Genomic DNA, 23,425 nt, shown 5'->3' on the forward strand with positions numbered 1-23,425 from the left:
GATTTCGGTCAGCGGCGCATGACGAGGGGGGTTCCGGTCCAGCAGGGAGGTCGCGGCTGAGATCGGAGGAAATACACGATACGAAGCGAAAGACACGAAGAGAGCGCAAGAGTCGAAGTATATGCAACCAGACTCGAATAAGTACAAGAGACAAAGCAAGCAGGAGTATGGAATAGACGATAGAATTGAGTATAGAAAGGCTGAATGGAAGATGGAGACGGGTTATAGGACGGTGGAGATAGAGTGGAGTTGAAGTCGAACGGAGCTGCGTCAGGTCCAGATACGGGAGACGGGCCATCAACTACTGGCCAGGTAGCCAGGGCGCGGTGGACAGGGTCGCGGGGGAACCTCAGGGCATTCCTTTCTTCAAGAGCCGCTGGGACTACGGGGCTGGCTGGTCTCCAACCGCCATTAAATAGCGGTGCAAAATGGCCAAGTTTGAGTCAATTTGGGGGGAGAATATGATCAGTTATTTTGTGACGAGAAATCAACCTTCTTCATTTATTTACTCTTTATTCTTTTCGTAATCATCCTTCTTCGAATGGGTTGTCAACCAATGGAACAACAGCTGAAGTGGCTGAAAAATGTGGCCCGAGCTATCCAACCGCCATCCATCCACTACCATACCCTAGACTGAGTCCAACAGGTCATGCAACTAAAAGGTTGATATACTCAAGACCATAGTAGACCTCCTAGATTGAGAACATGTGTACCTGTAGAGGTAACAACAAATACTCCGGGAGCGCGCTCTGTACTCAACATAAGCTTTTGTCTTCTTGGACCCTCATCCACCTCTGTGTATCGGGACAAATGATAGAAACAAGAGATATCTCCAGGGAAGTGGCCTGAGATTTCTCACCTGGCGAAAAAGAAGGACGAGGCACAGGAGCTTGAGTTAGAAGAAACCCTTTTCTCCTCGGGCCTCACGCGAGTGGAAGACTATCTCCATAGCGACTACCAGAGCGACGGCAAAACAGGGATCTGAAAAAACCCATACTGGGTAGAGATGAGACGACAGTGAAAAGGCCTTGGGTGCAAGAAAGAAGACTATAAATAAGAGCTACCAGAGTAAGAGTATATCACTAGCTGAAACTTAAGAGAAATTTAGGAAGTAATGAAAAGTAGTATTGCCATCAATTCGATCAAGGCATGTATGGTTACCTGTATAAGGTCGAATCTTGTAGGTACTGCATGTCTAGTAGCTGTTCTCTTTTGTGTCTTTTTGAATATTATTGCGTCCATCATCACAATTAAACAACGGACAAGGCTGTTGTGGATCAGACAAAAGACGAAATAAGAGATAGCACGAAAGAAGCTCGGTATTACCATGTTGGTTGTTACATCGTTTCTCGACATCGAACATAGCGCCTGCCAATTCGAGAGTTTCACTTCTATATCATACATAGACTTGAAAAGAATGGAGCTCCTTTATACTTCGAGAACAACAAGCTATGCTAGTACACCTCGAAGTGATTTGTAGTTGAATCGAACAAATGGCCGATGAAACGATCTAAAGTGGTGATAGACCTACTACAGCAATATTGAACTCGGCAGAAGAAGGAGAAATGTCTTTTAGGCTCACGTGCTATCATGTTTGGTTTCATTGAATCCTTGTTAGGAGGCCACGATTGTGAGTAAACAAACCCTTGATATGTGGTAAAGTGGATCCCGTGGAGATGAAGCCATCGCCAAGTTTGAAAGTATAAATCCACCCAATTTTAAGAACCGTTGCAAAAACGGTCTCTTCAACCTAGACGCCCGCCAACGCTCTAATGACCGGTGAAGAAGGTAAAGAAAGCCACAAGTTGTTACAACAACTAGCACAAGACGTGGTGCCACCGTCAGGTCCTTCCAGCCTTACTGTACCAACACGATGGACTCGAGTCATTGTTAGGTGGTAGTCCTGGTTCCTTTGGCAGCACGGATAATTCTTGGCAACACTGCCGATACATCCAGACTACTCCGTTATTTCCCGCGGTTGAGATCTGACACACTGGAGCTAGATTAGGCCTGCAGTGCCGCCGCCGTACACGGGAGAAGCAGAAGGTTCTGTCATCGCTCGATCGTTGCATGGAATGGTAGGATCGGAAGCGTGGGGTTGGCAGGTCTGTCTCAAGGTTGTACCTAATCCAAGTGACATTTGACTGACATGCCAGGGATCTAGGTAGTTCTAGAAACCAGCAGGTTGGGAGTGAAAGCCGGTACGAGTACGTACATACCTGCATGACACAAAATGGTATCTTCTCTTGAAGAGAGGTACTTATGTATGCCTGTTGGCCTCGAATGTATATTACTGATAAGGGTCGAGGCCAATTGACATGTTGATGTGAATGTGGAGATAGCCGTTCTTCTCTTCCTCCGCATTGCATACGCACCTTAGGCTTGCCTGCATTGGAACAGAAAACTATTACAACCATCAAGTTGTCGATCACTGAAAAGGGTCTTTCAAGTTCTATCCCGCGCACATAAGGTTTGCGTCATACAGGAACCTAGCTCAGTTGGACCCCCATCCCTTTGGCCCACTCTGCAGTCCGCCGTAACAGTGCTGCTGTAGATTTATTTGGGAATTTCACTGAGGCCATGGTCTAATGTATTCACCAGTGGTATTTGGTGTTTTGTTCTAACATATTGCTACTTTTAGAAAGTACAAGCGATTCAAATGAGAAAGCATACCTAGGTACCAATTCTCTCAAGTAGTAGTACCATGTAGTTAACGTATCTTTGCACATTCCGCTTTCTCATTCCATTCGCCATGTCATGTTGTTGTTGGTCCTTCTTCGGCCACCAACCGACATCCATATGACATCCGATGGCTGCTCTCTCTCGCACTCACACTCACTCCCACTCCCAATCCCACTCCCAGTCACCCACCGTTTCATAAGACGCCCTCGTCTTATCCTGAATAGGCACTCATACTACATCGATTATTACTAGACAAGTCTAGCTCCAGAACTAGGCAAGGCACATACATAGCATAACGTCAAGGCCCTTCTTCATTTTCTAGCCTCTTAACTATTAAGGTAACTCAGGTTACTTAGTATTTATCCCACCATATTGTCACCTTCCGCCGCTTTTCTATTCCCTTTCCTTCCATCCGTCTCATGCTCCCTTCTTTTGGTATCTTTTCTTATTCGCAAACAATATTCTCTCAACGTCTGACTGTTCTTGATCTCCATCGTCTTTAACCTAACCTTGCCGAGACAACTGAGCTGGATCTTGGACCTCACGTCAACCCCGTTATTAATTGTCTCCGCATCGCCAGACCTGCTCTAGAACGGCCCAATTGACGCATGATAAGAGCGCAACGAACGACAAGACAGTCTCTCTGCATCCCAATCGCATTTTCGTACCATCTTTTCCTGTCTTACCCACGACCAACTGAATCGCCTGTCCCGGCCTGTGATGGGCTTGCGCCTTACTCCCAGTCAATAATCAACTCATATTGACTTCGCTTCGCCCCTCGTCGCTGTCGCCATCCGTAACGAAACGAATACAAAAGTTATGGCCGCTACCGTTGCGCCTTCACATGCCGCTGGCCTGCCGTCGTCATCAGGCATCCCTGCGTCGTCGCACTCCGCAAACTCACATTCGCACTCTCAAGATGTCTCGGGCGCATCGACGTCCTCCGCCCCAAGCCCGTTACCACAAACCCGCAAGTTTAATCTCCGAGACTTCAGACGGGTTAGAACGCTGGGGACAGGTAAAGTCATCCATCTCATGGAACGCCTTGTTCAACGCTGACCTTATCTTAAGGAACATTTGCCCGAGTCTGCCTCGTCCGTCCCGCCGCGACCGCGCATATCCCCCTCGATCACCAACTCAACCCCGAAGTTTATGCTCTCAAAATACTCCGGAAGCCAGAAGTCATTCGTCTTAAGCAGGTTGACCATGTCCGACACGAACGTGCCATCCTCGCCGATGTGGCAGGTCACCCTTTTATCACAACTCTGATCGCCTCTTTTTCTGATCAGGATTCACTCTACATGCTACTCGACTACGTCCCGGGCGGAGAGCTGTTCACATACCTTAGGAAGTTACGTCGATTCGAGGAACCCGTCGCTCGGTTTTACGCTGCGGAAATTGTTCTGGTCCTGGAGTACTTGCACGAGCAGCAAGGCGGCATCGCTTACCGAGACCTCAAGCCTGAGAACTTGCTTCTGGACCAGGACGGCCACATTAAATTAGTTGATTTCGGCTTCGCAAAACGACTCGGCTACCGCGAAGACAACCGCCCAGCTGAAACATACACCCTATGCGGAACACCGGAGTACCTCGCTCCAGAAGTGATTCAGAACAAAGGACACACCGGCGCAGTCGACTGGTGGGCATTGGGCATTTTGATATACGAATTCTTGACGGGGTACCCCCCATTCTGGCACCAGAATCCTATCGAAATCTACAAACAGTCAGTTCTATTCCTCTGAGACGCACCGCGGCATTCAACTAAATAACTCTCTGCAGAATTCTAGAGAAGCCTGTCGTCTTTCCACAAGACCCCCCATTATCAGAAGAAGCCAAAGATATAATACGCTCTCTCTGCACCGTCGATCGTTCGCGGCGCCTCGGCAACATCAGCGGTGGTGCAGCTCGTGTCAAGTCTCACCCCTTCTTTCAAGACACAGACTGGGATGAAATCTTAGATCGCCGGCATAAAGGCCCTATCCAGCCCCCAATACGATACCCAGGTGATGCGCAATGTTTTGATGTGTATCCCGAGGATGACGGGACCCGCGAGCCATACGGCCGTGAGATGGCGGAGAAGTATGACCCATACTTTGCTGATTTCTGATCGCGAAACCAAGATCCGACCCAGCTATTCCTAACGGGTGCGGGTCGTCCATGGGAAAGCACTCGATGCATACCTATGCACCAAAACATGGACACAACAACATATCACTTCCCCTTACATTCAGGGATACCACACAGACGTCTTTACAAGCGGACGATGCTATCCGAGAGCGGAACATACAATCACGAACCATGAATGAATAGCGGAATGACCCTGGCTTTTTATTAGCTTTTCGTGTCTAGCCTTCATTTGCAAAAGCCTGATGATGAATTGAATGGAGAATGGCGTTTTTTACGGGCTTGGAGACCATGAGCCATTGGACCACTCACTGCCCTCATGTTATTCGAACAGTTTTGTTTTTCATACATAAATACTAGCCACATCAAATTGACGAACAATTGAGAGCGTATCGCTTTGCACTACATTTAATATGTCGAACGGCAGATATGGCGACTACAATATGGCTCGTAGATGATTTGACGGCGTTTTCATTGAATCACTCTTTGCATCCGTAACAATTAGTTGACAACGTGAGTATAAGTGTGTAAGTAGTAGGTACTAATCTGTATCTGGTCCATGACAGCCTCACCTACCCCCCATGAACCGTCTGAGAGATGGCCAAGAAGAAATGAAGTGAAAGACAGAAATGTGCAATACTAGAGAAACACGCGACTCTTGATTGGATTGCCAAACCTCGTGTGGTGACCGCGACCGTTGACCAGATTATCTTCAACTCTATGTTAATGAGAAAGTGGTCTGAAACAAAAGACCAACTAAAACAAGTGGTATATCCAATACACGCCAGCACCAAAGGCTAGAATGGCCGCTAAGATGCAAGCACCCTCCTTTGTACTCCAGAGATACATGCTCCAACCAGCCATGACCTCCTTGCGGCGCGCAGCTGCACGGCGCTCCCAGGCCTCTGGGTCGATCTCCACTGGGAGTCGGGCTCGAGGATCTTTACTCATATCAGGGTCCACACTCGATGGCGGGGCCATCTCACCAGGTGCAATGAGGGGCACGTCGGCGCGGAGGAAGACAGGACGATGATCGCTCATGCGTAAAACAGGCAGACAATCATAAGCGCGAACGTTGATTTTGGGGTCCTTGTAGTCTCCTTTCTTCAACCACGAAGGCACTTCGAGGAATAGGACCCGATCTGTCCAGCCCGGATAGCGATGGGCAGCAAACTTCCATGGCACATCAAGCTCAGGCTCCTGAGCGCCAGGTCTCTGAGGTAACACATCGTACTTGTACGTTGGTGGAAACCGCACCTCATGCTCCGATAGACCATGTAGCGTGCGACCAGCGTTACGTTCCCGTGTTAGCTGATCAAGGCGGAAGAAGTCTGGGTAGTAATTCTCAGACTCTGGGTCAAGGCTGGGGAATGCAGCTGACGGGGGCGGAGATGTAGTTGATATGCGATAATTCAAGTCACCAGCTACAAAAAGATGGGACGTAGGCTTAAAGACGGAGATATTGTGTAGCTCCTGTTGAAAGCGCGAATGTTGCTCGTCAAGCTCATCATCGAGGAGACGAACATGTTCTGGCTGGTCTTCAGTGGGCGGTGTTGAAGCTGGTGAAGGGGTAATAGAGGTCTTGTAACTATTCACAACCACTTCTGGATTCCCAAAGGCCATTCCGCGCATTATGACTGCCCAATTGGCATTCCGTCTCGGCAAGTTCCACTCCATGGCTGCCAGGTGCGTGGCAACAAAAGTCAGCTCAGATGAGCCATCATCGCCTTCGTAAAGCATGCGCAAGCCGACAGCACCCTTGTTTCCCATCTCGGCTGCACCGAAACCGACCTCCGCCTCTTGGATATCTTTTATTTTTGATGGGTCGCGCGCAAATAGCAGGATGGCGGTGTAGCCGACATTGTTGCCTCGTACGAGAGTGTATGGCTTCGCGGGACGGGCAGTGGGCGTGATGGTGATGGTGTCGCTTTCCCGGCTCGAGATGTTATCGAGAACATGCTGGGCGGCGATGTTGATGGCTTGTTCATATCGCGATATGTACGAGTTCAAGAAGTAACCACCAATGAAGGAGTATGCTAAGGGCGCTACCTCCTGCAAAGAGCTGCAAACAGAACATGAATCAGTACCGTGCTTCCTACGAGATGACTAGGATTTGTGTATATTCCTCTCGGCCGTATGTCGCATGTCATGATTGTTCATGGTAGCAGCGGTAGCAGCGGTATCGAGGTTGTTGCTTCGCAGGTGACCAAGAAGATTGGCAGCTTACAGAACAACGACCTGTGGTAAATCGGTAGCATTTTGGTGGAAAGCGGTTTGTAGATGAGCGCTAAAGACGGGGATGTCGAGCAGGCTTTTCGCACAGTTAAATGTCAGGTACAACAAATCAACCGATGGGACGGTAGGAGGCGTCATTGTGGTTGAGGTGGAAGAGTTGGACAGCTTGGACTGTGACGTTGAAGCTACTGAAGTTGCAACTGTGGAGGTGAATTTGGATGTGGGTGTTGGGGTTCGAGTCGATGCCGTCATGACAATTGCCAGATTAAAGTTTGAAGGTGCCGCCAGAACGAGAAGAGAAAATAAAAAATGAAAGAGAAGCACTCCTAGGCGGATGGAACGAACACAAAAGGGTACAGCCAGTCCCGCTCAAATACCAAAACGGGAATCTTAAAGACGCACAAGGCTGGCGCAACCCAACGCAATGCCGTGTGAGTGAGTGCAGGTGCGTTGGTGGGATGGATCGGGGATGGGATCTGGAACCCAAGAAAATTGTGGGGTTGGTGTCTGGTTTCGTCGATCATCGCCAGTATCTTGGGTACCTGCCAGGTACTGTCCATAGGACGACTTTTCTTATCCGAGCAACAAAATCATATAGTTACTTTATGCCATTTTCAGCTCTTCAGCTATTTATTTTCTGCATTCTAAGTTATATCTTGGCTTTTATAATATCCCCTAGATCAGACTTTATTATGTAGGTGTCGACACGTAATCGAGGTATGGTTACTTGAGATCTAGTCTCGTAATTATATTGATCAGAGATGCATATGTGATCCCATGCGCAAATCTGTATCAGGCGAAGCGGTAGGCAGATCTCGGTTATATTGTGATTGTGTAACCACTTGTACTTTCAGCAAGGCACGGTAATGTAGTTGAAGGCAGTGGCTGAAATAAAGTTAATTCTTTTTTATTTCGAGAGATACTATCATATAAGTAGCTTCGGAAGCAGTCAAAGTTTCCAATATACAGTATATGCCAACTTGCATCGTATCATCATCCTAGATGGACCCAGACAACATCAGATAACAGCTTATCCTATTATATACTGCAATAACATGAACAAATAACATTAACCCCGCTATGGAATTACGCTAATTGCACTCGTGTGATCTTAAGGCCACTGCATGTGACCTCCCCTCGCGCGGTACCGTGATCGTTCCCTCTGCGCCCGCACGAGGCTGTGCTTTAACGGAGCTGACGATAGGCATAGCCCAGGAAACCCCTCTTATGATCCACACATAGAGTGTCAAGGCAGACAATTAGGTTGAGTCAACTAATCAATACCGTATACCACTGGCTGTAAGCCACGTTGTTTAGAAGTATTTAAGGTTGGTAAATTCAAGTCTCACAACATGAACAAACACATTTTCAGAAGGCGGAACGATGGTTGCCAAATAAAACGCAGATGCAATTTATAAACTATCTATGTGGTGCAAAACGAGTGAATGATGGATGACGATTTTAGGCGAACACAAAATACCTCCGCCTACAGTGGAATGTTTTGACTCGCCAACTATGGGTAATAGCACCGACCAATACATGTCGTATGGTGCTGTTCTCTGGCCCGTAACATTTGACCAGAGAGCTGTACCAACTCCAGGATTATTGGTTTTCCACTTGTCCGATTCCGTTCACCAAGGCAGAGAGTGTAGGACCAGGGCTGACCTTGACTCGGACCGGTAAACCTCACTGTTCTCTCTGCCATCGGACGGTGCCTCCTGACCACATCTCCATCATCGCCCGAGTATCGATGACAACTCCTTGATTAACTCGGCATCTCCAAGACATCCCCTGTCACCTCCCCAGAAGCCGCCCCGAAGGAAGCAAGCTGAAAAGTTCAAAGCAACCGCCTGAGCACTGTAATAGAAAGTAAAAGAAAATAATACACGAAAGAAATGCCTGTTGGGCGGGATCAAAGCTGTACCGCATCGACGGAATAGAGTCGTAGCGTACTACGGACCCAAACTCAGCTCAGGGACGAGTATTGTATAATCGGCGATAATATCCGGCATTCCGAGGTACTAGGCTACTGTCGAATGATGCAGCCAAGAACCCACAGGTCTAGTACACCTAGTAGGGAGGAGTACCGGACATGCCGTTCAGGAAAGTCTCCCGAAGGCGCAGAGGTTATTCATAGAAAACCGATGTGGTTAATCCATAGCATAACACTCCCGCCATCAAGAGCTCCCCGAGCCATACATAATGTCGTGAACCCCCAGAACATGCGTCGAAGAACGAGATAGAGCAAATGTGTAGGAAATAGGCGTGATCGAACCGCGCCCCAACAGTCGACAGCGATCAATGAGCAGAATGATGGCCAGCAGAATCATTCAGCTTTTCAATAAATTTGCATCCGGATGTCGATGTTGGGTTTGTACCGTCAGTATCGGTCGCCACTAGTAAGAATCCCAAAAAAGAGAGGAGTGATCGGGTTCGAAATCATTTCGGCCGATAGCTGCCCGAGGCATGTCCCGCTCCCTTCGAAGCTGAGCGAAGCCTGTTTATCGTCCACTGAGTCAGCCATAGTTGTCAGCAAATCTCCTTCGGTCAGCGGTACAAAAACACACTACACGCACGGAAGGAAAAAAAGATTCCTTACAAAAGAACAAGAAAAATGGGCTTTACTTATAACTCACATCCTGTCGCTTCCACCAATGGCACGGTTGGTGTCGGGAGTGTCAACGCCAGCGCCAGAACCTCGCTCGAGCATCTTGCGGCGGGTGCTGGGAATGGCGTTGGGCTTGGCCGCAGACTGGCCGGCAGTGGCGGCGTTGGTACGGTTGGCACGAGCCTTCTCATCGTCCTCAGGGTTGGCCTGGCCAGCGGCTTGGGCAATAGCCTGAGCGTTCTTCTGATACTTGTAGACGGTCCAGTCGAAAACGTAATCATACTGGAAGCCCTCACGAACGAAGAGATCTCGGAAGATCTTGCGGAGGTAGCTGTAATCGGGCTTATCATCGAAGCGGAGGGATCGAGTATAGTTAAGATAGATGGCAAACTCGTTAGGGAAACCACGGCAAAGGACCTCGGTAGGGGTGGTCATCTTCTTCTCCATGATGCGATCATACTTCTGCTTCTTGGTAGCAGCCTTCAGACCTTGCCAGGGAAGAGAACCACGGCAGAAGTAGAGCATGACGTAGCCCAGAGACTCCATATCGTCTCGCCGGGACTGCTCAACACCCAAATGAGTGTTGATAGATGCGTAACGAGCAGTTCCAGTAAGGTTCTTGTTCTCTCTGTAAGGAATGTGGAAGTGAGTCTTGGGGTCTCGGTACTTCTTGGCCAGGCCGAAATCGATAACGTTGACTTGGTTGCCACGCTTGCCAATGCCCATAAGGAAGTTGTCGGGCTTGATATCTCGATGGATGAAGGACTTGGCGTGGATGTACTCGATACGCGAGATGAGCTGATCGGCCAGGAGAAGGACGGTCTTGAGGGAGAATTTTCGGTTACAGAAGTTGAAGAGATCCTCCAGACTGGGACCGAGGAGGTCGAGAACCATGGCATTGTAGTCACACTCGGTACCGAACCAGCGAACAAACGGAATGCCGACACCACCAGCCAGAGATTTGTAGACACGGGCCTCATACTCCAATTGGGGGTGCTTGGCCTTGACGGACTCGAGCTTGATGGCAATCTCCTCTCCAGAGATTATGTTGGTGCCGAGATAAATATCACCGAAAGAGCCTGAACCGATCTTTCGACCGATACGGTACTTGTTACCGACGCGAAGATCCTATTTGTCGTGATTAGCCAAGTCTAGAAACGTATTGTCACAACTCCAAGCCTCAGCACAACAATAATCAGATAGATATTCTATCGTTCCAAAACCGGAGCGCACTGCTAAAAGTGTGACACCGTTCTCTCTAGGATCGTCTTGTGCTGAAGCTTGGTTTGAGAATCGTGGGAGTTGTGGACGTACCATGGTCGTCATGATGAAAGTTGGTGATTCCGTTCCTTAGGAATGGAAGCTGAAAAGTGTGTAAAAAGTTTGTGGTGATCTGCGAGCCAACGCTGGCTACAAGGTAAGTCAGTGCCTGGTCTCCAGATAAAAAGTGGATGGACAGAAGGGGATAAAAGGAAAAGAGAACTGGCGGCGATGCGTTAAGGTGAGAGGGGCAAAATCGGGTCGGGGTAGAATCAGGCTTAACGAGGGCGGTGGGCAACGCCACAAGGCAAATCCGACGTAACTGGACGTGAGAACGAGCCGCCCGACAAGCCCCAACGAGTAATATGAAAAACCCGCGCAGAAACGAGTCGGGAGAGCCGAAGACAAAATCAAAATCAAAGCAAGTTATAGCAAATAAACGCATCGTAAAAAAAGGCAAAGTGTGCACTCAGGAGAACCGAAATGGTTGTTAAGTCAATACGTACCTGCAAGTAAAGTGTGAGGGATTGGGAGCGGTCAAAACGCGTGTAGAGAGTCGAGCTTTGGAGAGCTACAAGCGTTGGCTAGAGGGAATCGAGGATCGTCGGAAGAGCTGAAAACTCGGTCAAGGTCCTCGAAAACAACCTGTGCAGTTATGTTGATGAAATGCGTGAATATTTGGGCCGAGACTAAGAAAGGGAGACGGGTTCTCAGCGAGTATGATAGACGTTGACTTGTGAGGCCGTCGTCGAGATGGTAGTGGGTGCAAGACAGTTAGATGTTAGGAGGAGGATGGCGGAAGGGCGTCGTGGGGTGGAAGAAGGGAATGGGAGAAAATGGCAGGCTGAGGGGGGAAGAAAAGGGAATTGGAAAGCAGAAGGGGGCGGGTAGGAAAGAGTAAATGAGAGAGAAAAGTGGGGAATGGGGAGAGCGATACCTGACCAGAAGGTGATTGAGAGGCCAGCCCCAGCGTTCGAGAAGGGGTACGACAATGGAAGGAGTTTGTTTGAAGGGCGGGTGAAGTGAAGGAGGTGAGCCCAGCAAACAAGAAAAAGCCGCCCACAAACCGCGCACCTATGAGCACCAACACGATGGATACCTAGGTACCCAGGTAGTAGGCAAACGGGACCTGACACGCACTAGAACCACTGTCTTAGCTGAGTGCTCTTTACTGGGATAGCCGCCATCCAGCGGTTCGCTTCCAGGGGGTCGGGCGCCTACAGGACAAGCGGACAGCGCTTCACCTACCTAAAAGATCCCTACGCAGCCGCACCTGCCATCGAGAGCAGCCGAAATAAATCTGAATGCGGCCTAAAGTGGAGATGAGGCAACAATCTGGCAGGCAAGACAGTGGAGGTGAGACGAATTTACAAACAGGGCCAAGAGTTTATGATAGAAGTCAAGTAGGGCGCATGATCAAATATTGGTAGCACTCAAGTACAGATACCACTTCGAATGGATGTTTCATGATGGATCAAATGCATCAGTCGAGTCGCCTGCCTCGCAGTTTGTTGCTTGCATGACCTCGGTCCTGACACTTTCCGTTGTTAATCACAGACAGCTTTCCCTTATAGGCACTCAAAGCGAGAAAAGAATCAGTTGCCCAACAAACACTAACCTCGGTCTCGATTCAGTTGACTATTAATCCTGTTGCAATCGGCTCTGCTTAGGTACTGTACTATACAACCATCCCGATATCCATCCATCCATCTACCACTAATCCATCCACCCAATTCATTGACGGTGACCACACGCCTTGACCTATTACCGCCCATCGATGTCAAGTCCGCCCTTCCATGTAATGACGACCTAGGTACAATTATCTGTCGATCACTCCGCGGCCCGACATGTTTGTAATTTTGCATAGACCACCATGAGCTCTCGATATTTACCGCTTCCATGACTACGGATATCCCGAGGTTGAAAGAATGTTTTCCGGTTGTTGAGCCACGGCAAAGCCCAGACAGTCTGAGCAGGCTCGCGCATAACGCCCTAGAAGTGGATGTAAATTAGCTAGGACAAGGATCTCACCATAGTGTATATATATATATACGACGTACAAGTGAGCGAGTGTAAACACAGGGTACTGACTGTTCCATGGAAGTTGCAACTGCAGACCACAGTGTTGACCGGGGATCACAACACTGCCCAATCTCCGTGGCCCGCGTATTCAGGTTTGTTTGCTTATTACAACCGGCCTCAATTGTCTGCCTCGAAAGCCTGATACCTAGGTAAAACGACGAATTGAACAGCACCGGCTCAGCCTCCCCGGTGAGGGGTGCAAGCGAGCTATAGTTGTCACCGGGCGGTAAGAGAGGAGGAGACAACACCTCAGCTGCTAACCCTACGCTGCTAAGTAAGCGGAGCGTCAATCTTGATGGTTTGTTCACAGATTCGTTTCGCTTTGCTTCTCAGCGTTGTGTATCTTATTATTCACTGTACTAATAGATAGATGAGTAAACTCCTCGGAGCGAAGCGGTCGGACCAAGAAATTTGATTGAGTTCAAGGGTGAACGGCGTCCCCGTCGAAGACTAAAAATCCTTCTAGCGGCTCAGTCTAGTCGGGCACAGATCCCTTGTATAGAATCCTCCATTTGGATTTTAGCGCACCCGAGCACAGAGAACACACCTAGAACAGGAAAAGAATTCGACCTTTCGCGATATCTCAGATCACAAATGAATAAACTCTAAATGTTACATTTCACACGATCCAATCTCGGAGACATTCCATCTGCATGTGGCATAGTATATCGTAAGACATCTTTTCTTCTACAGAGTACTTCCCCTGAATATAGGTCCGCCGCTGAGCTTCGGAGCCGACTTCTGCAGTATCCATGTCAGCTCCTTTCATCGACTAAAAGGAAAAGAAGAGACAGAGAAAAACCACTCACCGACTTGTTTACTTCTCATATCCCCAGTATTTAATTAACCCTTTCTTCTTAACAAAGCGCTATCTACATGTTGTATAGTGCGTATTTAGCTATCAACTTAACTTCCAGGATTTCCCGCATCAAGGATGTCAGGAGAGCTGATAACCTACATATGCCAAATGACAATGACTGCATTTACAAACCTCACATCCAATAATCCCTTAGCTTCGGGTCAGACATTACGACAAGCTCGGCTGATTGCAGCAGTACGAGTCTCAAACGCCAATTAACGAACAACGCTGTGTAACCAGTCTCGTCTACCCCTAGACAGCTCTACGCCCATCCGTCATCCGTCAGGTGACAGGTGATACGCCAGCAAAAATGTCACATCGAGATGCAAGGATCTGTGATGGCTTGCAGAAATGGTTGTCTGTGAGCTGAAAATAGCTACAGTAACATCATGCGTCCGTCAATCAATGCTCTATAGAGCACTAACCATGTGTCTTGCTGCACATTTTCAACTCACAGCAGCATGTTCTTCTCTCGATACTAATTCCTCTGCACTGTAATTTGCACCCATGCTTGGTCTTGGTTCTACACGACAATGACATGAAACCTTCACGGGCGCAGGAACAATGCATTCATCGCTGAGCGGCCGCGACCAAACTCATCTCAGCTAGGTCGTCTAGCTCAACACCACATGCAGCCGTGTCACCTATCTAGTTGGCTTCAAAGCCCAACATAGACCATTTTCAGCCATGCAACTTCTACTAACCTTGCCGCCATCTATGACATAATTTGGAGGTTTGAAACATGGACTATTGTGCGCGATCAAAACTACAGTACTCGGTAAACTGAGTCTATCTCTACATCCTGACAAGTCCACCAGCGCCAAGGAATTCTTCCCGACTCGGCAAGTGATTGGAAAGATCCGGCAGGTATCTAACCAGTTCCAGCTAGGTATCGTAGTGGGTTGAAGGGTCTTGAAGGTCTCGAACCCAGCACTCTCTTCACCGTCATATGAAGCTTGGGTCAATTTCTGATCAAAGACATCAAATGACAGGTGGCCAAAGGGAGACAAATTTGTACAAACATTAGATTCTCTTAATGCCAGAAGAATAGGTCAAGTGAGCACATCTTAAAGAGAACAACACTTCCCTGTCTCATGATGTAATGCCAGTTGTCAACTCATGATAATGTCAACTCTATCATGATATGTACACACTTGGTCGTCAGTTCCCACGCCTGACTCTTCTTCCAGACTAACCGCTAGCCAACAGTCAAACTCAACGTATTCAATTAATCACTCAACCCCAATGTATATTAACGCACGCCCTTGTTTGTTTACTCGGCAACCAGAAAGAAACTTTCCAAGTTCAGCTGTACATGCCAAGCGCGAGGATTTCGCGGTGAGTTGTTGAACAGATATGAGGTTAAGCGGTAAGGGACAATGATGGTTGGGGAAGTACTGTATCCTTCCATTGAGCCACCAATAACAAGACCAAAGCGCGTTTTCCATGGAAATATCTGGTCTACCACGTGGCGGAAATAAAAGGCGTCTCTTGTTCATAGATATATTGTTGACGATAGTAAAATAGCAGTATGGTGAATACTCGGTAATAACTGTAACAAAAAATTGATTCAAAACTGCTATCAAAGAACTAAATGTGTGTGTGTATATATATATATAGACCTGGCTCTCGAAATTCTTTCTTATGATATGGTTTCGCATGTTAAGAGCCAAAGGGTTGAAAGATGATAGAACACAACTTGACGCCCACTAATATCCTGGTGCGCCTGGCCCATGTTGTGGTGGTCCAGATTCTGGCGCGCCTCTGAACTGAGGTGCTAAGTGCGGTGCATGAAAATATTGTGCTTGGTGTGGGTTGGGTCCAGGAGCTTGCTGTACCGGTTGTCCTTGTTGGCCTTGCGGACCGTGTGAGCCTGGTCGATACGATCCTGACTGTCCTTGCAAATAAGGTGCCAGTGTGCTTTCTAACACTTGTCCTGTCTTCCTCAACCACTTATCCGCGGAGCTGCTTCCAAATATCTTTCCTCCTCCGCCAGCCAACTTTCCAAGACCAGGACGTGCGGGCAAAGCAGGAGGGGGCGAGAAATAAGTCTGAGGTGGCGGCGGATAGTTGGATGGATTGTAGCCAGTTGGGCCAGAACCGAATCCGGATGATGGTGCGAATCCTTGTGAAGATGAAGGCCGTGGAGGAAGTGCCGGGGGCTGGAGGCCGTGGAGGCCCTGTAAGGGAGGACTTGTCGTCGGAGCGTAAGATGGCTGTGTAGGATATTGAGGTTGAGGGGAGTAAGCGCCAACAGGAGATGGTTGGTACATCGTATGATTGCTTGGTGCTTGAGGGCTTGCCCCAACTCCAGGACCTGTGTCTTGGGGTGCATATGGAGGAGGCGGTGATTGTGGGATCTGTACTGGGTTCGGGGTTACATATGATTGTGTATTTGACTGTTGGGTATGTAATTGATGGGCCGTAGGACCTGCATGGGCAGCTTGTTGATAAGGAGCAGGTGATTGCGGCAAAGGGGAATTGATGCCGCCTGACGTTGAGCTGGCTGGAGTTGGTGCATACATCGGTTGCGGAACGCCATAGTTGGGTTGAGCTGGAGACAATTGAGACGAGCTGTATGCTGGACTGGAAACTCCCGGTGAAGCAGTCGTAGAAGGGGTTACAGATGACTGGCACGGTCCATAGTCATGAGTCTGGACTGGAACGGCGTATTGCGGCTGGGCAAATGGCAATCCAGGATTGTTTGAGACTGCTGGTGAAGACGTGCTAGCACCAGGCGTTGATGCCTGTGAATAGCTAGGGACAGTGGCATGAGCAGCATATTGCGGTTGAGAGAAGGGTACGCCTGTGCTTGGTGCAGGGGTTGCTGGCGAGGGGGCAACTACTGAAGCCTGCTGGAACGAAGGGGTCATAGGAGAAGGAAGGTGTGCAGACGCAGACGTTGGCACAGGCTTGGCCGGAGCGGCGTTTGGGATCCCATACTGTTTCTGCGGTTGTGGCTCAGGCTGAGGTTTAGGGGACGTGGGAAGACTATTAGATGGCCGTGACGGTAGGTTGGGCTCTTTATCTGGAGACTTCACAGGTTGGATTGGAGATGCTGTTGAATGGAAGTGGTGAGGAGCTGGGTCCAACGGTTGCTGCTGGGCTACATCTGGAGGGGACGCCAAAGGAGCACTCTGAAGAGGCGAGGTAGTGGCCGGGCGATGATCAAATGCCGGGGCAGCATGAACAGGAGGTTGAGGTGAATGGGGTCTGTACGGTTGGTATGAGCTTGGAGTCGTGGGTGACTGCGTATTGGTCCTGTCAGGCCTGTTCAAAGGCTTGGGCAGTAGATCCGATGTATCCTGTGACTCTGGGGGGGCATAGGGCTTAAAGGCTGGAGGAGAGGTCGGCTTGGCAGGACGATGGGCAAGCTTGAGCGGCGCAGGATAGAAGGTATTGCTACCACTTGTGAGATCGGGAGTTGAAACATTGGCAGGCGGACGTGTGCTCTGAGGGACCTCTGGTGGACATGTTTCGATATTGCCAGGATAAGCTTTGTACACAGGCGCGGAAGGACGACGGCCTTCGGCCTGCGGTTCTTTGAACTTGTTCTCTGGTGACTCGGGTCCAAAGTATGCCCAGGGATTAGCCATGACGGGTTGAGACATAGCAGACGCATCCTTGCTTGACTCGTCCTTGGTCTCTCCCTGTGACTTGGTATTGGGCATACCTGGACTCTTCAGAGGCGCCAGCCACTCATTGGACGGACTGGAGTGGTTCTCGCCAGGAGTCTGAGTCTGTGGTTGTTGTGCAAGCACTGGCTCGCTCGCCATCTCAAATATAGGTGTTCCGTCAGGTCCATGGTGGGATGGAGCATCACCGGGACGCCCAGGCTGGCTGTCAAGCTCAGCAACAAACAGGGGCGGCGGGCGGTGGTCACCACCATAGTAAGGAGTTTGTGTCATGGTTTTCGCGATGAATGGCCTCTAATGATCCACTGCCAAAGGGAACAGGACTGTGCGATGAACAGTCACGATTTATCTATGTTGACGTTTGTGAGAGAAGGAGAACGTTTGACGTCAAGCATGCGGCTGAGAAAGCGAGTGAAAGGAAGATACGGCACAGGTACTAGACAGCCTAACGCCTCGTGGGCAGCCTTAACTAGACTGCGTGACTGCCTTGTAACCGGTAATTCAGTGAATTAATGAGCTACGAGCACACTTTCCTGAAAAGGACATAGGCCAGGGTCTCGAATGAACCCTGCACTAAAAATACCCGCCTGCATTCCAATGGCATTCCTCTGCTTCTTTCAGCTGAACGGATGGGCAACTTTGTGGCTGAACATCTACTAACACAAGGGTAACGCCACTCTGTACCTCTTGTCAGGGGTGGCTTGTCAAGATCCGTTATAACAAAGCTCAAAAAGCTTCTTTTAAAGCTTATTGTTGGTTATATTCAGGTACAGTAAAGATACATATTACCAAGTGTATGATATGCTGTAAAGGTGCTGTGCATCCTCACTTGAACAACATATACAAACTAAACATAGTCGTGCTGAATACCTACTCATCGACAGACAAGAGAACATACACGACATGGCATTAGGTCAGGAAAGCATGATACACAATCGAGCAGTGACAATACGAGTGATTTCTATCAACAATAAATACATGGCATTAGGACAAGAGATAGCCACTCAGTGGCTTTAGACCAAATACCAAAACAAAAAAAAACCTTCCCTATTTCGACCCTTGACGCTCCCATATGTGATTACCCCATCCACTGGCTGCACCAGCTGTTACTGGGAGGCCGCTTTTATAAATTGCCACTTCGATGTTAAAATCGGAAGCAAAAGGTATGTACGTCTCTGGTTCCATGAAGCCCGCATCACTCCCGTTCCAACATTAATATACAGGAGTCGCTGGGTGTTTTGCATGCCGGAGCCCTCGATGTGCATAAAATAAACCCTTCTGAGAAACTGACTGGCGCACACTGAAATAGAAAACTTGTATGCAATAACAACAGCGTTACAAGTGAGGCAGGAAAGGACCAAGACAAGGGTAATAAAAAGAAGATCGTATACCCAATTAGATCCGGTCGCAGAATGGTATCGTTGAATATCAGACAAGCAATGAGAACCAATCTCTAATATCGATGCTGCAAGTGGTGCGGTTTAAACAAAAACAAAAAGGGCAATGTTTCGGCTTCTTGTTTGTCGATGACACGAGACCAAACAGAAAGTCGATGGGGTTTACTCGTCGTCCTTCTTCTCCCCACGTCGCATGCGTTCGTTCCATCGCCTCTTGCCGGCACGAGTCTCATAGTGAGGAGCAACAGTCTTTACATCTTGCATGACACTCTCAATGGCAGCTCGGGTTTTGTTGCGGTAACAATCCACTATCCATGGTCAGTATCAATGTTATCAAGAAGAGTGGCTGCCAACTTACATGCTCGTTGCAAAAATACAGTTCGGCCAGCAAAGACTCGGCTTTGGAGCCAGGCCATGCGATAACCCAAGTCATTAAGGCGGACCTCCCTGCCTCGGATGGACTTCCTCATTCGGGGGATGGCAATTTCCCCTGTGGACTCACCCATGGGAACCTTGACCATCTCCTTGCCACTCCTGTTAACCCCACGACGGCTGGACTCGCGGCCCTCAGTTTCCTCGATGCCATCGTCGTCTTGGTCATCACCAAAGAAGCGCGATCCAGTGGCGCTGGGAGGGGGACTTTGCATCTCTCGTGGGAAGTAGCTGCGAGGGAAGACACTTGCACCCTTGCGGAAGCTATCTGGGATCTCATTGGTATCAACCCCCTCGAGGGTTACCCTGACACGGAGGCGAGATCCACGCACATTATCTTCGACAAGGATAAACTTTCGCTTCTTGGCTTCCGGGATATCAGGGAAAAGATCGTCAGGCTCATCAGCGTTGGCTCGGCTATGGCGCTTAGCTGGGACAGCGCCTCCAGAATGAGGAGCCATATGAGACATTGGCGCACTAGTAGGATAGGGCTGATTGTTATATCCTGTAAATACGTGGGCTGGTCTCACATCGTCGTTACTTGAAGGGTTCTGGGCTGTAGGAGCCTGGTGGTGATGGTGTTCGTACGAGTTCCCATCGCCTATGAACAGCCTGAGTTAGCTTGTCTTCTTACATACTTTCGTGCTGTGCTTATGATGAGGCGGATGAGAGATAAGGTGAGCAAAAGATGACCAAACTCGACATGTCTAGCTTTAGATAACGAAGCGAGACAGCGAAGGGATGAAGCTTTTGGGTAATTCAACCAAAGCAAACGATAAATGCAACTTTTAAAGCCAAGAGGCAGATTGAACTCGTCTAAGAGTCGCGGAAACCCAGCAGCAAATAAAACAACTAACAGTGGCAGCAGCAACTGTGCAGGCGCGACTTTATGGTAATGTACAGAACTGTGTCAATCAAAAAAACAGAGAGTTCCTCATAACCCCTCGAGAGCCACTGTGGCATGCTGTATAAATATAAGTGACGACTGCCTATATCGTCCTAGACAAGTGATAGGCAAAGAAAGGAGAAGACAGATCCAGTTCCCAAAAAATCGAATCGCAAACCGAAATAACAGAAATTGCAAAAGGCGTGATGAGCACAGCCATTGCCATAAAACAATAATTTTTGTGCGGTAATAAGGAAAACAAGATGCGTTTGGTATCAATTAATCAACACAACGTTGGTCAAGCAGGGCTGTGCGGTGTGATAAGTTGGGCAGCGAATACTCGGGGTGGGTGGAAAGCAAAGACCAAAAGGCTTTGCAAACGCAGACATGAGGGTGTTCGTTAATTCAATCACATCTGGTGAAACATACCAACTTCATCCTGTCCACCTTGTCCTGATCCGTCGGGGTGAGCACCTGGTTGGTGGTGGTGCATCGGTTGACCCATGCTACCGAGGGCAGGCTTGCCCATGGAGGCGGGACTAGGTCCCATGGGTCCAGGGCCACCAGGCATCCCTGATGGTCCGCTGGGGCCTGGCATGTGTGCCGCACCGGGATGCGGAGAAGCTTGAACCTGCTTTCGCTGGTTCATCTTTGCCATGCGACGGACTCGTCGACTACGAAGTCGGGGGTCCTGGTTGCTGTTACGCCAGCTGTCCACGGCTCGCTGGATGAGGCCTCGCTTGCCTCGAAGGGGGATGTTAAGCTCGGCCAGAGCCCAGCCAACACGGTTGCAGTCGGTCTCGTACATCAGACGGTTGCCGCGATACTGGTCCTTGGGGCAACATGCGCGGGGGTAAACACAGTTCTCCTGCTTGAACTCGGGGGACAGCTCGTCAATGTTGACTGACTCAACGTCGCAGCGAATGGTGTACTCCATCTTGACTCGGTCTCTAGAATACTCGAAAGCGATCCACTGGACACCATTGCCATCCTGTCGAACCACAAGAGGGGTCGTAGCAGGGATGGGTCCGGGGGCTGCGCTTGGGTTAACACCAGGTGTGGTGTTTCCTGGGCTCTGCAGTTGCCCGCCATTTTGAGGGTGATGAGCTTGTTGCATGGGGGAGGACTGTGGCTTCTGAAGTTGGAGAGGCACTTGAGGCTCGATCTTCGGTCGAGGACTGCCTGTCATTCCCGCATGCGCGTGCTGCGCAGCATGCTGGGTCATTTGGTTCTGAGGTGCGGTTTGAGACATCATCATGGCGGGCTGGGATGTCATTGACTGTTGAGGGTGGGGCGCATGTTGCGCATACGGCGATGCGGTAGCTTGAGGAGGCATGGTTTGGTACTGGTTCTGAGGCTGATAGTACATAGACTGTTGCATATGCTGCGATGGCGGTTGGCCGTAGATGCTTCTGTGCTGATCATGTTGAGAGGGGGATGCGACTGAAGCTGGAGAGTTGGATTGAGGCGTATGATAGGACATTGGGGGGTAAGGGGGTCTCGGCATTTGTGCTGCGGCCATCATGTCTGAGGTATCTGAACATCGTCATGTTAGCATTGGAGTCGCGATGTGCTGTCTGGCATTTGAAAGTTCAAGCAAGCCAGAGAAAAGGAAAAAAGACTTACCGGCGGATGTGTATCCGCTTGTGGCACCTGGTGTGCTGTAAGGGCTTGGGTGATTGTAATAGTTGAGGTTGTCCTGGTTGCTGGGCGCTTGACCACTGGCTTGGTAACCTTGAGGGAGCGAATGCGTCGAAGAGTACGCGCTTTGGTGTTGCTGTTGCGGCGGTGGATGAGGCTGCGCGTGATGCTGCTGGTGAACTACACTCGGGGGTCGCGAGTGTTGTAGGTGTTGGGAAGGCGGATGACCCTGTTGCTGGTGCTGTGGATGATGCTGCATAGAGAGAAGACCCATTAGTCAGACATGGACGTGACGTGTAAAAAGATGAAGCTGTCAGGCACGGCCAAAGAAAAGAAAATAGTATAAAGTCAAGGACGCGTTGGTGTTTTATTTTCCCCTTGCCAGTACCCAGGTCTGGGGAGCTGGTTTAAGTGGATGTCCCCTGGTGAAGACTGGGATTGCACGGGTGAGGCGGGCTAGGCTCGGAGTGGTAATGATGATAAAGCGACCCGGTTCTCGCGGACTACAGCGAAAAACACGGGGGGGAGAGGGATCACGGGGGGGTGGCTATACCGCTTCGCCAGATATGGTTGACAAGGCAGGACAGTAGTCGGTGCCTCCAGAACGTCTCCGTTTCGAAGTTTAGAAGCTCGTGTGCTAGGAACAATGACAAGAGAGCAGGCCTTTGGAGCGCCAGAAGACAAGATCGATCGAGGGAAGGGTGTGCTAGAGGGGGGGCGACGGGGGGGAAACGAAGGGGCAGGGGAGCGGGTATTTGAACCAAGATTGCAGTATGGGGATGAGAACAAGGTATGATTTCAAGTGGATAACAGAAAATGGACAATTGGACCATGGGTAATGAGCTGGTAGACGGGATGGCAGACCAGGTAGGTGCTCGAACCAGCGGATGGGAACCAGGAGTACGAGGCTTGTCTGGCAGTTGAGCGGGCGCGACCAGGCCAGGGTTCAACTAGAGCGAAATGCTGTAGAGAGAGGGAGGGGGTTTGTGGTAAATGAACATGGATAATAGGAGAGTGCTGCAAGTGCGCAAGTCCGCGACAGTACCCATGTCGCAGAAATCCCAGGAGCATAAATTACTTTGGGATGAAGACAAGAGCGGTGGACGGCAACATAGTCGAGCGTCGTCGATGAGCGTTGACAAGCTTCCGCCGTAGAAAACACACAAGTGCTCTCTTTTCCTGCTACTTGCAGACCCAACACCAAAAACCCGCCAGCAGTACCAAATGTGGAGGGGTGTGAATAACTTGAAGAGTGAGAGAACAAGAGAGACTTGGAAGGCCGACGGAGCAAGTGGGGTGGTGTGCTTGTGGGAGCTCAAGGCCACCTTCAAGAACCAGAAAAGAACACTGCATCCATGCGCCCACCCGGTCAAAAACCTCGACACATCCGTCAATGAGAAGAAGAAAAAAGGGGACGGAGGGGTGACAAGCCAACAAGCTTGAGGTCGCGGGTGAGTGTGAGGGTAGGAAACGAACCAAGCCCTCTGTACCCGCAAGTCTAGGTACTGCTGCGTAGCGTGTGTCGACAGGCCAGGCAGATGTCTCCGGGGAGGACAACGCATGGAAGAAACGTGACAGGGGTCG

The 23,425-nt window shown here is 49.6% G+C and overlaps 5 protein-coding genes across 5 annotated transcripts, besides 1 other annotated feature; 1 reads left to right on the forward strand and 4 right to left on the reverse strand.

The window, feature by feature from the left end:
• Positions 1–3,501: 3,501 nt before the first annotated feature.
• On the forward strand, positions 3,502–4,789 carry FPSE_07713 (uncharacterized protein; the record flags this gene model as incomplete). Its single annotated transcript, XM_009260831.1, has 3 exons — positions 3,502–3,700; positions 3,754–4,405; positions 4,462–4,789. The coding sequence occupies 3 exons, from the start codon at positions 3,502–3,504 to the stop codon at positions 4,787–4,789; spliced, it is 1,179 nt and encodes a 392-aa protein (XP_009259106.1).
• Positions 4,790–5,562: 773 nt separating this feature from the next.
• Positions 5,563–7,179, reverse strand: FPSE_07714 (uncharacterized protein; the record flags this gene model as incomplete). The annotated part of the gene is made up of 2 exons (XM_009260832.1): positions 5,563–6,868; positions 7,034–7,179. The coding sequence occupies 2 exons, from the start codon at positions 7,177–7,179 to the stop codon at positions 5,563–5,565; spliced, it is 1,452 nt and encodes a 483-aa protein (XP_009259107.1).
• A 2,494-nt stretch (positions 7,180–9,673) lies between these two features.
• Positions 9,674–10,975, reverse strand: FPSE_07715 (uncharacterized protein; the record flags this gene model as incomplete). Its single annotated transcript, XM_009260833.1, has 2 exons — positions 9,674–10,777; positions 10,964–10,975. 2 exons carry the CDS (start codon positions 10,973–10,975, stop codon positions 9,674–9,676), a joined length of 1,116 nt encoding a protein of 371 aa, XP_009259108.1.
• Positions 10,976–12,587: 1,612 nt separating this feature from the next.
• Positions 12,588–12,641: a microsatellite.
• A 2,918-nt stretch (positions 12,642–15,559) lies between these two features.
• On the reverse strand, positions 15,560–17,758 carry FPSE_07716 (uncharacterized protein; the record flags this gene model as incomplete). Its single annotated transcript, XM_009260834.1, has 1 exon — positions 15,560–17,758. One exon carries the CDS (start codon positions 17,756–17,758, stop codon positions 15,560–15,562), a length of 2,199 nt encoding a protein of 732 aa, XP_009259109.1.
• A 1,286-nt stretch (positions 17,759–19,044) lies between these two features.
• FPSE_07717 (uncharacterized protein) lies at positions 19,045–22,115 on the reverse strand (the record flags this gene model as incomplete). Its single annotated transcript, XM_009260835.1, has 4 exons — positions 19,045–19,190; positions 19,241–19,915; positions 20,630–21,736; positions 21,827–22,115. 4 exons carry the CDS (start codon positions 22,113–22,115, stop codon positions 19,045–19,047), a joined length of 2,217 nt encoding a protein of 738 aa, XP_009259110.1.
• Positions 22,116–23,425: the final 1,310 nt, after the last annotated feature.

Source organism: Fusarium pseudograminearum, chromosome 2, assembly GCF_000303195.2.
Source record: "Fusarium pseudograminearum CS3096 chromosome 2, whole genome shotgun sequence".
In the NCBI taxonomy this organism is placed as follows: Eukaryota; Fungi; Ascomycota; class Sordariomycetes; order Hypocreales; family Nectriaceae; genus Fusarium; species Fusarium pseudograminearum.